This window comes from Triturus cristatus, chromosome 7 (assembly GCF_964204655.1).
Source record: "Triturus cristatus chromosome 7, aTriCri1.1, whole genome shotgun sequence".
Taxonomy (NCBI): domain Eukaryota; kingdom Metazoa; phylum Chordata; class Amphibia; order Caudata; family Salamandridae; genus Triturus; species Triturus cristatus.
The window spans coordinates 161,610,344-161,622,838 of record NC_140590.1 but is presented as its reverse complement, the minus strand read 5'-3'; the positions used below and the strand labels follow the sequence as shown (position 1 = coordinate 161,622,838).

The window sequence follows — 12,495 nt, the reverse complement described above, 5'->3', positions numbered from 1 at the left end:
GGCGTGACCGAAGCCTTTTTGGGTGTCGGCACGGGTGTGGGAGGGGGTATAGTACTCACGACCCTCTGCGCCGGGGTGATGTCCTCCACATCCGAGTCGTCGGCTTCGGAAGCACTGACTAGGTCCTCTTCGGTGTGCTACTGTCCCGGAGCTTCGACGTCGTCCCCGAAGATGTCGACTGGAACGGAGGTCGAGGAGTGCGCCATGTTTCGTCTGGCCCTTCGATCTCGAATAGTCTTTTTCGATCTGAAAGACTTGCAGGCGGGACAGTTTTGAGCCTCGTGTTCAGGGGAGAGGCAGAGGTTGCACACCTCATGAAGATCGGTGTGGGGGAATTTGGACCCACATCGAGGGCACTTCTTGAATGGAGTTCTTTCCATCAGCCGGGACCGGAGCTTGGATAGGCCTGAAGGCCGCCGTCGACGACTGGAATCGAAGATGTGTCGAAGAGATGGTGATTGAGGAGATCAGGATCTGAACAATACCGCGATGAGCGAGGATTCCGCTTCGATCGTCGAACTGGAAATGTTCGGAACCGGAGCGCGAAGTATTACATCCGAGCCCGATGGCGGAAAAAAACAATCTGAGGATGGAGCCGAAGCTCATGCGCAATACGAACCAAGGGAGGAGTTACCGACCTCGTGACTTCCAAAGACTTTCGAAGAGGAAAAACAAACTGCAAACATCCGGGCCCAACACCAGATGGCGATCTATGCAAAAGTGTGTACTCTGCAGCTAATATGCCTCGAACATAGTGTTATCGGTTTTGAGATAAGTACTTGGTAGTGGGAGTTGAGGTTCTGGGGGTAGACTTGTGGGTCCCCAGGGTCAAGGATGCATTCTAGTTACACCCTCAGTGGCACTAGGGCGGACGGGTACAAAGTTCTGAGGCCCTATGATATCCAATAGGGGATAGGCCGCCTCCGGTTGGTGGCTGCTGACTAGCAGGCCACTTAGTTGTGGGAGCAAAGCTCCTGGACTTTAGCTCAGGGCAAAGGGGGAAACAAAGTAGCGTCAAAGGTGCACTCTCAGCGGCAGTAGGGCATCTGGGTGCAGGGTGCTGTTTCGAAGTTGAGCCCCCTGTTTGCAATGGGGAACCTCCGGTTTGCAAAGGCACTGCAAGCTTGGGGACGAAGGTCTTCTGGATGCGACCACCACTTCGAGAGATAAGTTATGGGTTGGTAAGGCACCGTTGGTTTGGCCACCCAAGACCGTGGGGTGCGGGTGCAGGGGTGCCTTTTGGGTTTGTATCTTCTTGCCGGCTTCTGGTCGTGGTTGGGGAGACCTTCCGTGTTTAGGCTGCAGGCGTCGGCTGGAGGCTTGAGGCAGGTCAGGGGTCACCGGATCTCAGGTTAGGATCGCCAGGGGGACCTCCTCGTACTGTCTGCCCACTTGAGCTCGGGCCGTGGACGGCGGATGCAGAGTGGGGCGGATCTGCGTTGTCTGGCCAGAACCAGAGGTTGCAGATGAACAAATCCGGTGTTCATGGGAGAGACAGTCTTTAAGGTTGAAAGCAGGCAGATCTTCCGGGGTTTGAGGTTTCTGGTTGCAGGTTAATTGGCTGGGGCAAAGTCATTGGGGGTCGTCTTCTTGTTAGCTTCTGCACGGCTGTTCGGTCCTTCTACTCTTGTCTTAGGAAGTAAGGTTCAGGGTTGCCCTTAAATACTAGATTTAGGGGTGTTACAGGTAGGTAAAAAGGTTGGGACCAATGGGTCCCTTCCCTGGGGTGTATACCCCCTATTATGTCACCCTCTAGATAGAACCTTACTCTAATAGTGGTAGCTTGGTCAAGCAGTAAGGCAGTATCAGAGGACAATGTTAAGCATTTGGTGTACACACTCGGGCAGCAAATAAATTCCCACACTCAAGAACTGAATTCTAGGCCAATCGTTGTTGTATAAAAATATTCTGTATTTTTAGAACCAAGAAAGCCTGGTGCAGTTAAGCATTAAATAATTTTCAGTAATAAGTTACTTGATTGCAATAAAGTTCAAAAATGCAGTAGAAATTATACTTAGTTTGATTTACAGGAAAGCAGTAGTATGCAACACTTAGCAAATGCAATACATTGAAATGAATAGGCTTATTCAGTAAATTACAGGTAAGTTACTTTTTACGTTACTTTTCTAACTCAGTGCTGGATACCTAGATTCAGCACTGGGACATTTCCAGGAAAAAAGTAAGTAATTACGTTTTGGTAATTTGCATGCTTTTTAAAGAATATTTTCAGTTTTAAAAAAAACCAATGCAGGCAGGGAGACGAAGGACTTCTGGGTGCGACCACCACTTGGAGAGGTAAGTTGGGAAGTTCAGGGTTGGTTAGGCACGGTCTGTTTGGGCACACAAGGCCATGGTGCATGGGTACCTTTTGGAGTCAGATCTTCTTGCCAGCTCCTGGTCACAGTTAGGTGGGCCTTCTGGATTTACGTTGCATGGTCGGCTTGAGGCAGGTCCGGGGTCGCCAGATCTCGGGCCAGGATCGCTGGGGTGACCTCCTCGTGGTGTTTTTCCACTCAAGCTCGGGCCGGGTTCGGCGGGTGCAGAATGGGCTGGATTCGCAGTCTGGCTGGCACCAGAAGCTGCAGTTTAAACACGTCCGGTGTTCACGTGAGAAACAGTCTGGGAAGTGAAGGCAGGCTGGTCCTCCGGGGTTTGTGAGGTTGCTGGCTGCTGGACATGCCGGGATTTCGCAGGAGCAGGTTCGAGGGGAGACAAGCCTGTAGGGCTGGGGCCAAGTCAGTGGGCGGGGTCCTCTTGTTAGCTCTGCACGGCTCTTGGTCCTTCTTGTAGGTAAGCTGGATCTGAGGAAGGAAGGTTCATGGTGCCCCCTAAATACTAAATATAGGGGTGTTACAGGCAAGTAAAGGGCAGGGACCAATGTGTGCCTTTGCTGGGGTGGGTACACCCCCCCATTCTGCCACTCTCCAGTGGGAGGGGGGCAGGAACCTGTCCCTGGTTGGTTGGGTTACCCCATCCTCAAGATGGCGGGGACTCGAGGTTGTGCTTCACCTCGCCTCCCCCACCTTAGGGGTGGAGTTGTCAGAGGTGGGCACACCTCTCTTCCTTACTTGTTTTTCCCTCTGGTTCTCCCGCCCAAAGTGGGGGGTAGAACCAGTAGGGACCAGTTGCTGAAAGCAGCAAATGGTCTGGAGAGGCTCACAAAGGCGGCATGCCTTTGAAGCTTCTCCTTTGTGAACCTTGCCCATTCTGGGGTAGGAAGCTTGGCACCACATCCCAGGATGTGCATTGTTTCAGGCCCCCGAGAGCAGCAGCTCTCGACCCAGGGATCCAGAAACATGTCTGGTGGTGACAGCCTAGGCAGCCACTCAGTCAGATCACTAGAAGTTGGTCGAGTTTCAGGGGGCATCTCTAAGATGCCCTCTGTTGTGCATTTTACATTAAAGCCCACACTGGCATCAGTGTGGGTTTAATGTGCTGAGAAGTTGGATAACAAACTTCTCAGTCTTCAGTGTAGCCATTATGGTGTTGTGGAGTTCGTAATGACAAACTCCCAGCACCATATACTCTCAATGGCAGCACTGCACTTACAATGCACAAGAATGGAGTCGGGCACTGTAGGGGTACAGGGCTCATGCTCCTGTACCCTCACCACTGGCATAGGGCACCCAGCTAGAGGGGTGGCTGATGTATGCCAGGGCAGTGTAGGTTGTGGGCATGGCGCACAGGGATGTGTGCCATGTTGACTCTTCCCTTTGTTCTGCACCAAGACACGCAGCCTGCAAATGCAGTGTGTGTGTGTCAGGGTACAGGGCCTTTGGGGGTGGCACAATAAGTGATGCAGCCCTTAGAGACCTTCTCTGGTCACAGTGCCCTGGGTACCTGTGGTACCATTTACCAGGGGCTGACCTGTGGCCAGAGATACCAATTGGGTTTAGGCTTCAATGCAGTTTTAGGGAAAGAACATAGGCCCTGGGTACCCGATTAGCAGGAGCCCAGGGAACACTCAGTCAAAGAACATCAGCGAATCATCAAAAAGTGGAGGCAACCATGCAGAAAGAGGGCGCTTTCTCACAGGAATGAAGACTGTATTACAGTTGGGTTACTAAAGCAGGTTAACAGCAATCCGTTACTAAGCATGTGCAGTGACCACTCTAAAACAGGTCTTGGCACAATCAACTAGAACACATGGGAAATGTGACTGAAGCCTATGGCTGGGAGATGGGACGTCTCTGATGACAGCATCTCTGGTGGGTAGAGGGCTTTCACTATAAGATAGGAGTTTCTGAAGACACCCTCTCAGTTAACTTGAATGGTTGCTAGGTAGCCACACACTGGGGTGAAGGATACTAAGAACATAGCAACTTCCTAGAGTCTAGGAGCTTCTGATGACAGTGTATCTACCAGATAAGACTGTCTGGTAGATATGAGGTTAGGATAAATGTTCTGCTATACATTTTAGTAGTACACTGGTAGTAGTACACTGGTAACATGGGACTGCGGAGTTCTAAAAACAATACCTATTGAGATCGATGAATTACCAATCTGAGCACCTCTAGGTAATACAGGTTTCTGAAGAGATCCTGAACTGCAGGGGTAAGCAAGTAGAGAGAGGGGGGTTGAGATAGGAAGGGCTGACAACAGATAATCTGTTTTGGGAGTCTACGTAGTTAAGAGGAATGTAAGACTGCTTTGGTTTAAAGTTAACATTTATAGAATTTTTGGACAGAAGAAACTAATACTGCCAACTCAGCCAGTGATTGTGTGGGCATTCCATGGACATAGCTATCGAAGAGTGACAATCACCAGTGTATGCAGGCTGCCAAGTACGCACCCAACATATTGACTCAATGCTCTCGATCATATGGGAATGTTTCTGCAATACACAACTGATAGAGAGAATCCAACCCCCTACCCCCAAAACGCCCACCAGTTTAAGAATTCTTACACCATCAGCCACTCTATACTACTTACCAATCATCATGTGAATACTCTCTGGCTCCAGACCAACTATAAACTTCCGCTTAAAGCTTATCCCTTCAAAATCCACATAGACCCGTCGAAGGACATCGAAGTCATCAGCACCAACCATCTGTGAAGAAACAGCAGGTATAAAAAGAGGGGCAGAGTGGAAAGCACACAACCCAAATTCAGTTGAAGAAAAGCATGGCTGACAATTAAATAGACCAGAAGAATACAGGAGTGAAAAGGAGCTCAGAGTGGCAAAGAAAAGTTCTACTTACCCTGTAAGCATCTGTTCACAGTGTGTGTACTTCTGTTGATCACATGCTTAGCATATTCCTGCTTTCCAGTGTTTCATTGGTTTGAAAAGTAACAATGAACGGTGGGACTCCTCCTGGTGGACATACAGCATGGGCACAGACATGTTGGAATTTTTTTGCACAACAGGTGGGGACTATATATGGATCGTCAACATAGTTGGGCGACTTCGGCCACAGGGGGGTTGATGTCATTCAAAGGCCTCTTTGGTGCAGCAAAAGGTTCAATCACCACTGGACTACTGGTCACAGGGCTCACCGAAACCAGCTGTTCCCTTCTTTTGGCAATAACTACTTCTGCACGACCAAACTGCACTCAGATGACTCTCCTAGGTCCAGCAGATTCAGGTGCAACTTTTGGGCCTCGCATCTTTCACAGGCTACTTTGAGACAAGGAGAAATGATCCAGTGATCTGGGCTACTAACTCGCCCAGGCAGGCTTCTTCAGCTTTTGTGGCCCTATGCAGCAAACAGTAACAGACAACTACTCTCAAAGTCTCTGCTTCTTGCTGGGCTTGGTGGACGACATCGTAGTGTAGTTCCCATTTCCCCTATAGGCTCTGCGCAGTGGCATAATAAACACTTTAGTTTTTGCATAGGACTACGGTCAGTATGCCTCTATCGAGTACATTAAACTTAATTACTTTGTGTGCCAGCTAACTCAGAGGTCACTAGAAACTTCTTGAATAAACAAGAAGGGAGTGATTTCTGACAACCACATAAACAGGACAACTTTGTTTCCCTTAGAATGAGAACGTGTCTCAGAATCGTGGAAACAATAGATAACCGTTTCACTCAGTCAATTGTGCATGCTTAGTTTCTCCAGAGTTACACAAAAATAGATAGATGGGCGTTTCAATAAAAGGATTTAATGCACAGTCTTGTTTCTCGTGTAAGAGATCTGAGCTGTTACAATCAGACAGTAAGCGAGATATAATACGCACAGCGTAAGCAGTAAGAAGAAATAATACTGCAATAGCATTGTCTTTCTGCTATGACATTCATATATACATACATGAATAACAGGCTAAAAAGGGAATACTCGTCTGATGCTTCTAAATAGTTCGACCCCAGTGTACCTAACCTAAGTGTAGTAACAAGGTAAGAAGTAGGTGCTGTTTTCTATAGTATGGTATATACTAAGTTTATATGTGTATGCCAAGAGTCCCTCTAGGTTCTAGTCAGCTCCATACCTTCTAGGTTCTAGTCAGCTCCATACCTTAGAATGAGAGAGGTGGGAATTTCTTTCCGAATCTCAAGCTCTAACACCCCACAAAGGGAGTCGGAACAATGGAAGCTGAATTCTCTGCGAGCAGGGATGACAGCGTCTGGTCAGTGCGTCAGGCAGGAACTCCAATTTCTTCCGAACTTGAAGGCGAGCCGTATCAAGCTGTGTAGGCAAGTCGAGCAGTCGTTTGCCATGGTAAGGGAAGGTATATTTATACCTGGAAGGGGCTTAGGAATGCTAGCATTGACGTAAAGTCGGGCAGAGGAAGATTTTATGAATGATCCCCTAAGAAATAGTAGTTCATGCATAATAGAGGAGTTCTTGGAGAAATCAATAATCCTAGCTAGGACAAGTCTCGATGGCTTAAGTGTCTGGTTCCTAAGAACTCGTTGTGACGTGGGATGGACGGATGTAGGTGACCATGCCTGTATTGGAATACCATGGCTAATGCCTAAATAAGGACTGGGATTCTATGCCTAAATAAGGCAATGCAAATTATGCCTATATAAGGACATGATTCCATTGACGAATGATCGATATTACTAAATGCTAAACAAGCTAAACACATAGAATTGAGTATCACATGTTCACTAAAAGTTTTTGTGAAAGCATACTTAAAAATAAGTTCATGTTAAAAACTCTCAGCTAAACATGGAATGCAAAGGTGCTGTACATATTTAAAGTAATGTTTCATCCGACGCATATGTTTATAATGGATGATAAATGCTAAATGAATGCACAGAAATATACACATATATAATGAAATGGTCCCTTTTTACAGAAAGGAAAAAAAAAATTCAGAGCCATTTCAGGTCATGATTACATAAATGCGAAGAAAAGGTGACAATGTGTCCCTGGAAGTGTTCAAAGAAGTCTGTTCTCTATGAATAGTTCTACTGTAAGCAGAGTTTGTTTAGCCATGTAAGAAAAAAGTCAATTATCTCAAAAAGTTCAAAATTTTGTATTTTGTTTTGAAAAATGAAGGCCAAATTCATAGATTATCCGGTACACTGTGAGCCAAATCAAAAGCCAGTGTAAGATGCTGGTGAAAACATGAAATCTTCTATTCCTGTAGACAAAAATGTGTCGGTGATAGGTCGATTACCTCGTTTAGAAGACTAACTGCACATAGATGTGACGCATCGTCAGTAGCAGTGTTCGTTACCGATGTTAACTGTGTGCCTGTTGATCCATCTCTTACCTCAGCAGTAGCATGTTGCGTCTGAGATCTCAATGAATGCCGTCATCAGGATTGGAAGCCTCTGGGGACAACACAGAGCATGGGCCGTTATCAGGTCCAGCAAAGTATCGATATCCGTTGGCATGACTGATGGGAGTGTTAGACAGATGTCTAGCACGCGTTCTTCACCGCAAAGCAGGCAGCGCAGAACAGGTAAGATGCAATCTTGCCAGACTGGTCTGAACGACAGAAACCATGTGATATTTAGTTCTCGTAGATGAGGTAAACCCAATAGCTGTACTATGCGCTCACGACACTTCCACTCCAGAAGAGCTTTCTCCAAGTCGCAGGGAGTGACGCTGGTGGATAGGCTTGCCATAGCGTAGTAGTAGGAATAGAAATAGGATTCCTGCAACGAGTGCTAGAATTAGCAGCTGACCACCAAACGCCAAGTGCATGAAGTTTAGAATGATTCGGAGGACTGCTTGAAAAGGTGTTAACAGTCCTGAACATATGGTCTTAAATACATGCACTATTCCGCTCGTATCCGAAATGTTTAAGATACGTCCCAACATTTCTGTGAAAATGTGTCGGGCAGTTTGTACGTAACAGAGCCTGTATCTCAGCCTGTCCTTGCAATTTGTAGATCATAGGTTTTTTTGGCCGAGGTCAAAGGCACAGTTTGTTGTAAAAGAAAGGCTTTTATTCTGCTTAAAGTATCAATTCGTATAGAAGAGATGTTCAGTGAAGGCCATAAAGGAGACTCCCTGACTGTATATTTGGGGGAACAAGACTTGCATACAACAAGTGACCCTGGAACTAACCGTTACTAGATATGGGATACCTGGGAACACCTCAACAGCTCTGATCATTCAACATGAGGTAACTCCCATTTGAAAGTTGTCCAAACGTTTGATTAATCACAGCAGACGGTGAACATTGCAGGTGGCAGGATAAACTTGCAGTGGAACCGTTACAGGCCCTGTGAAAAATAATATCCCGACATATGAGTAAACCGCTCAGTGTATTTTCACAGAGTGCGCCGCTAAGAAACACCTCACGCCCCCCACGCCAACATCTGTGTGTGTGTGTGTAAGATAAATCCCAGGATGTCTTGATGTATTCTTTACCCAACCTTTCATATTTGCCCTTGGCATGTGTTTGAGGCAACACTGAGAATGGAAAGTTGTAACAGGCAGTTATTTTGCCATGAATGATCCATTCAGTAGCTGGTTTTTCTGCTACCATAAATGGCAATTTTTCCAGTTTTTCAATGCTCAGCACTGTATACTTTGCTCCCCTTTGTGCCAGTTCAATCAGTTTATCAGTGAGATTGTATTCTGAAAACAGACGACGTGTTGATGAAACGCCAAGGCACATAGCCTGCACGCAAGTTTTGTAGCGTCCAGCCTAATAACAGAATAGAACGTAATTGAGACTGGCCTTGTCGCAGCAGGACCAAATCTTGTTCCACAATTTCTATAGCAGAGGATACAATGTTGCCCAATGAAGATATCCTGGATGACAGTCGTTAACCCATTGTCAACCGCAGCGAGAGATCTCTAAATTAATATGATCAATTTCTCGTATTCTATCTGCGGCGTCTGCTTAGGTAACCTTCCATATTTCATTATAAGCAGCATAGATGCCGGCATATATGAAACATTTTGACGCGGTTTTCTTGGACCCAAGCAAGCAATTCATAAGGTTAGAGTCTTCCTTATGTAAAGATAAGTATTTCACATCATCTAGTGTAGATGTCTGTAGCCAATCAAGGCATAATTGTCCTACACTGTATGTTGTTACTACCCCTGGATGCTGTATTTGAACATAGCGTGGGTCTGGCCTATTGATATTAATCCCTGTATTTTGTTCAGGAATCTTTTAAGAAAGTGGGTTTCTGTTGCAGCAACACCCCCCCCTTTTTTTTGCCAAATAGCTGATGCACTTTTCCTTGTTGTGCCCTGGGCTCCTCCCAATCAGGTGCCCAGGGCCTGTGTTCCTTCCCTAAAAACTGCCTAACAGCCAAAACCCAAATTGGCAAACCCTGGCCACATGTCAGCCCCTGGTAAATGGTACCCTAGGTACCCAGGGCCTTGTGACCAAGGAAGGCCTCTAAGAGCTGCAGCACTCCTTATGTCACCCTTAGAGGCCCCGTACCCTTACACACACACACACTGCCTTTGCAGCCTGAGTGTTTGGGAGCAAGACAAAAACAAAGTCGACATGGCACACATCCCTGTGTGCCATGCCCATCACCTACACTGCCATGGCATACATCTGTCACCCCTCCAGCTGGGTGCCTTATGCCAATGGTGTGGGCACAGGAGCAGGAGCCCTGTGCCCCTACAGTGCCCAGGTCCATTCCTGAGCACTGTAAGTGCAGTGCTGCCATTAGATAGTACATGGTGCTGAGAGCTCGTCAAACACGAGCTCCACAGCACCATAATGGCAACACTAAAGACTGAGAAGTTTGGTATCAAACTTCTCAGCACATTAAACCCACACTGATGCCAGTGTGGGATTTAATGTACCCAGCACCCCAGAGGGCATCTTAGAGGTGCCCCCTTAAACCTAACCTACAATCCACGTCTGCTCTGAGGCTGCCACCCAGCAGACATGTTGCTGGACCCCTGGGTAGGAGAGCCCCTGCTCTCCTGGGCCTGCAACAATGCACATCCTGGGCGAGGTGCTAAATCTCCTCCCCCAGGATGGGCAGGGGGAAGCTTCAAAGGCAAGCCGCCTCTGTGAGCTTCCCCAGGCCCCTGCAACCCCCCACTCTGGAGGGAAGCTTTGGGCGGAAACCCCAAATAAGGACAGGGGATGTGCCAGCCTGCCAACCCCACCCCTCAGGTGGGGAGGCGAGGTGAAGCACATCTCCGGGCTCTCGCCATCTTGAAGATGGGGAGCCCTACCCTATCAGGACTAGGCTACTGCCCCCCTCCCACAGGAGAGAGGCAGGATAGGGGGTGTACCCACCCCAGGACAGGGACCCATTGGTCCCTGCCCTTCACCTACCTCTAACGCCCCTAAATCTAGTATTTAGGGGCACCCTGAACCTTCCTTCCCCAGATTCCAGATTCAAAACTACGAAGAGCAAGAAGAAAGAAGACCTGCCCTGCAGCTGCTGAAAAGAGGAAGACAGCAACTGCTTTGGCCCCAGCCCCACCGGCCCGTCGACCCTCGAACCTGCTCCTGCTCCAGCCCGGCATCTCTTGTGGCCAGCAACCTCACCAAACCCCGGAGGACCTGGCTACCTTTTGGCTCTAAGCCCCTGGGACTCATATGAGTAGAGGCTCTACTCAAAACCTATCTCTAATCCCTGGCAGCAGCCCGGAACCGCGAACCCAGCACACACTGCACCAGCTAAGCCTAGCCAGTGCCGGAGTGAACAAAGACCCTGAGGAGGACCCCACGGCGACTGTGACCCCGAGTCCGGCACCCAAGGACTGCCCTCGACACTCCTGAAGAAGCCTGCAACCTCAGAACCAGGTGCCCCTCCCCAACCGCGATCAACAGAGTTGGAGATTTCCCGACACCAAAAGGCACCCCTGCACGCGGCGCCCCACGGCCCCCTGTGCCCTATCCCGGGGTACCTACCTATCCTCCAACTACCCAGCTTACCTCTCGAAGTGGTGGTGGCACCTGAAGAGTCCTCGTCCCCGAGCTTGCAGTCTTTTTCTAAACGGGAGATTTCCCATTGAAATCAATTAAACGCCCGAAGGCTCAAAAGCACTCTGCACCCAGCCACCCGAGTGGCCCTGGCAGTGAAAACTCTACACCTACCTACTTCCCCACTTGCCCCGAGTAAGTGACCAGGAGCCCAGCTCCCACAGCCACGTGGCTTGCCAGTCAGCAGCCACCAACCAAGGCCCCCCCTATCCCTCATAGGATAACATTGGGCCTAACTCTCTCTGCACCCGGCCGCCCTAGAGCTGCTGAGGGTGAACTAACTGTACCTACCTGACCCTGGGGGACACCCGAGTCTATGCCCAGAACCTCAACTCTGCCAGTCGAGTACTTACCCGTAAACCGCAAACTCTATTTTCCGCATAGGGTAACATTGACTGGCTTTTTCCAGAAATTTCTTCTAAGTGTGGACCTTTCAAATCTTAAAATATTCACCAAAAATCAGCCGAGTGACAAAACGAAATTACTCACCTGCTCTTAGGTGAGCTCCCAGTGCTGGATCTTGGTGCCCAGCACTGACTCTGAAAAATACTTACAACTGTCCTTACCCTTAACTCAATTTTCTTCCATACGAAACCATTGACAGTTTTTCTGTGAAATTTCTTCCAAGTGTCGATTTCTGCAATCTTTAAATATTTTTCAAAAATCATATAATATCTGAAAACGTAATTACTTACCTGTTGTGGATAAAGGTCCCGGTACTGAGTCTCTGCACCCAGTACTGGATTACAAACGTAACGAGAACATACTGTACCTGTAACCTGAATTTTCTTCCATAGGGAATCATTGACTGTTTTCTCAGAAATATTTTCTAAGTGTCAACTTTTAAAATAGCTAAATATTGTTTAGAAATCATTACAGTAATTAAGTCGACTTTCATCACTTGATTCTGAATACTGACCCAGGACTGAATCTAGGATCCAGTCCTGGAATTCCAAAAGTAATCTAAAAAGTAATCTGTTGCAAATAACTTGAATTTACCATTGAGCTCAATGTATTGTTGTGTTTAAAAATAGAGTTGCCTACTGCAACCACTTGTAACTGTTTACAAAAGTCTATTGCATATTGCAAAAGTATTTATATGAAACATCTCCTGCTGAGAAAGTATATTTTAAATCCAAGTGTTGGTTCTAAAATAAAACAAGCATATTGGCCTAGAG

General features: G+C 47.6%; 1 protein-coding gene across 2 annotated transcripts in view; it reads right to left on the bottom strand.

The window, feature by feature from the left end:
* KMT2B (lysine methyltransferase 2B) overlaps window positions 1–12,495 on the bottom strand; it is a 694,916-nt gene that overhangs the window by 271,040 nt on the left and 411,381 nt on the right. For both annotated transcript variants that reach the window (XM_085615911.1, XM_085615910.1), the window contains exon 23: window positions 4,933–5,050. In XM_085615911.1, coding sequence (XP_085472037.1) covers window positions 4,933–5,050 — 118 coding nt within the window. The remainder of the gene's footprint in view (window positions 1–4,932; window positions 5,051–12,495) is intronic.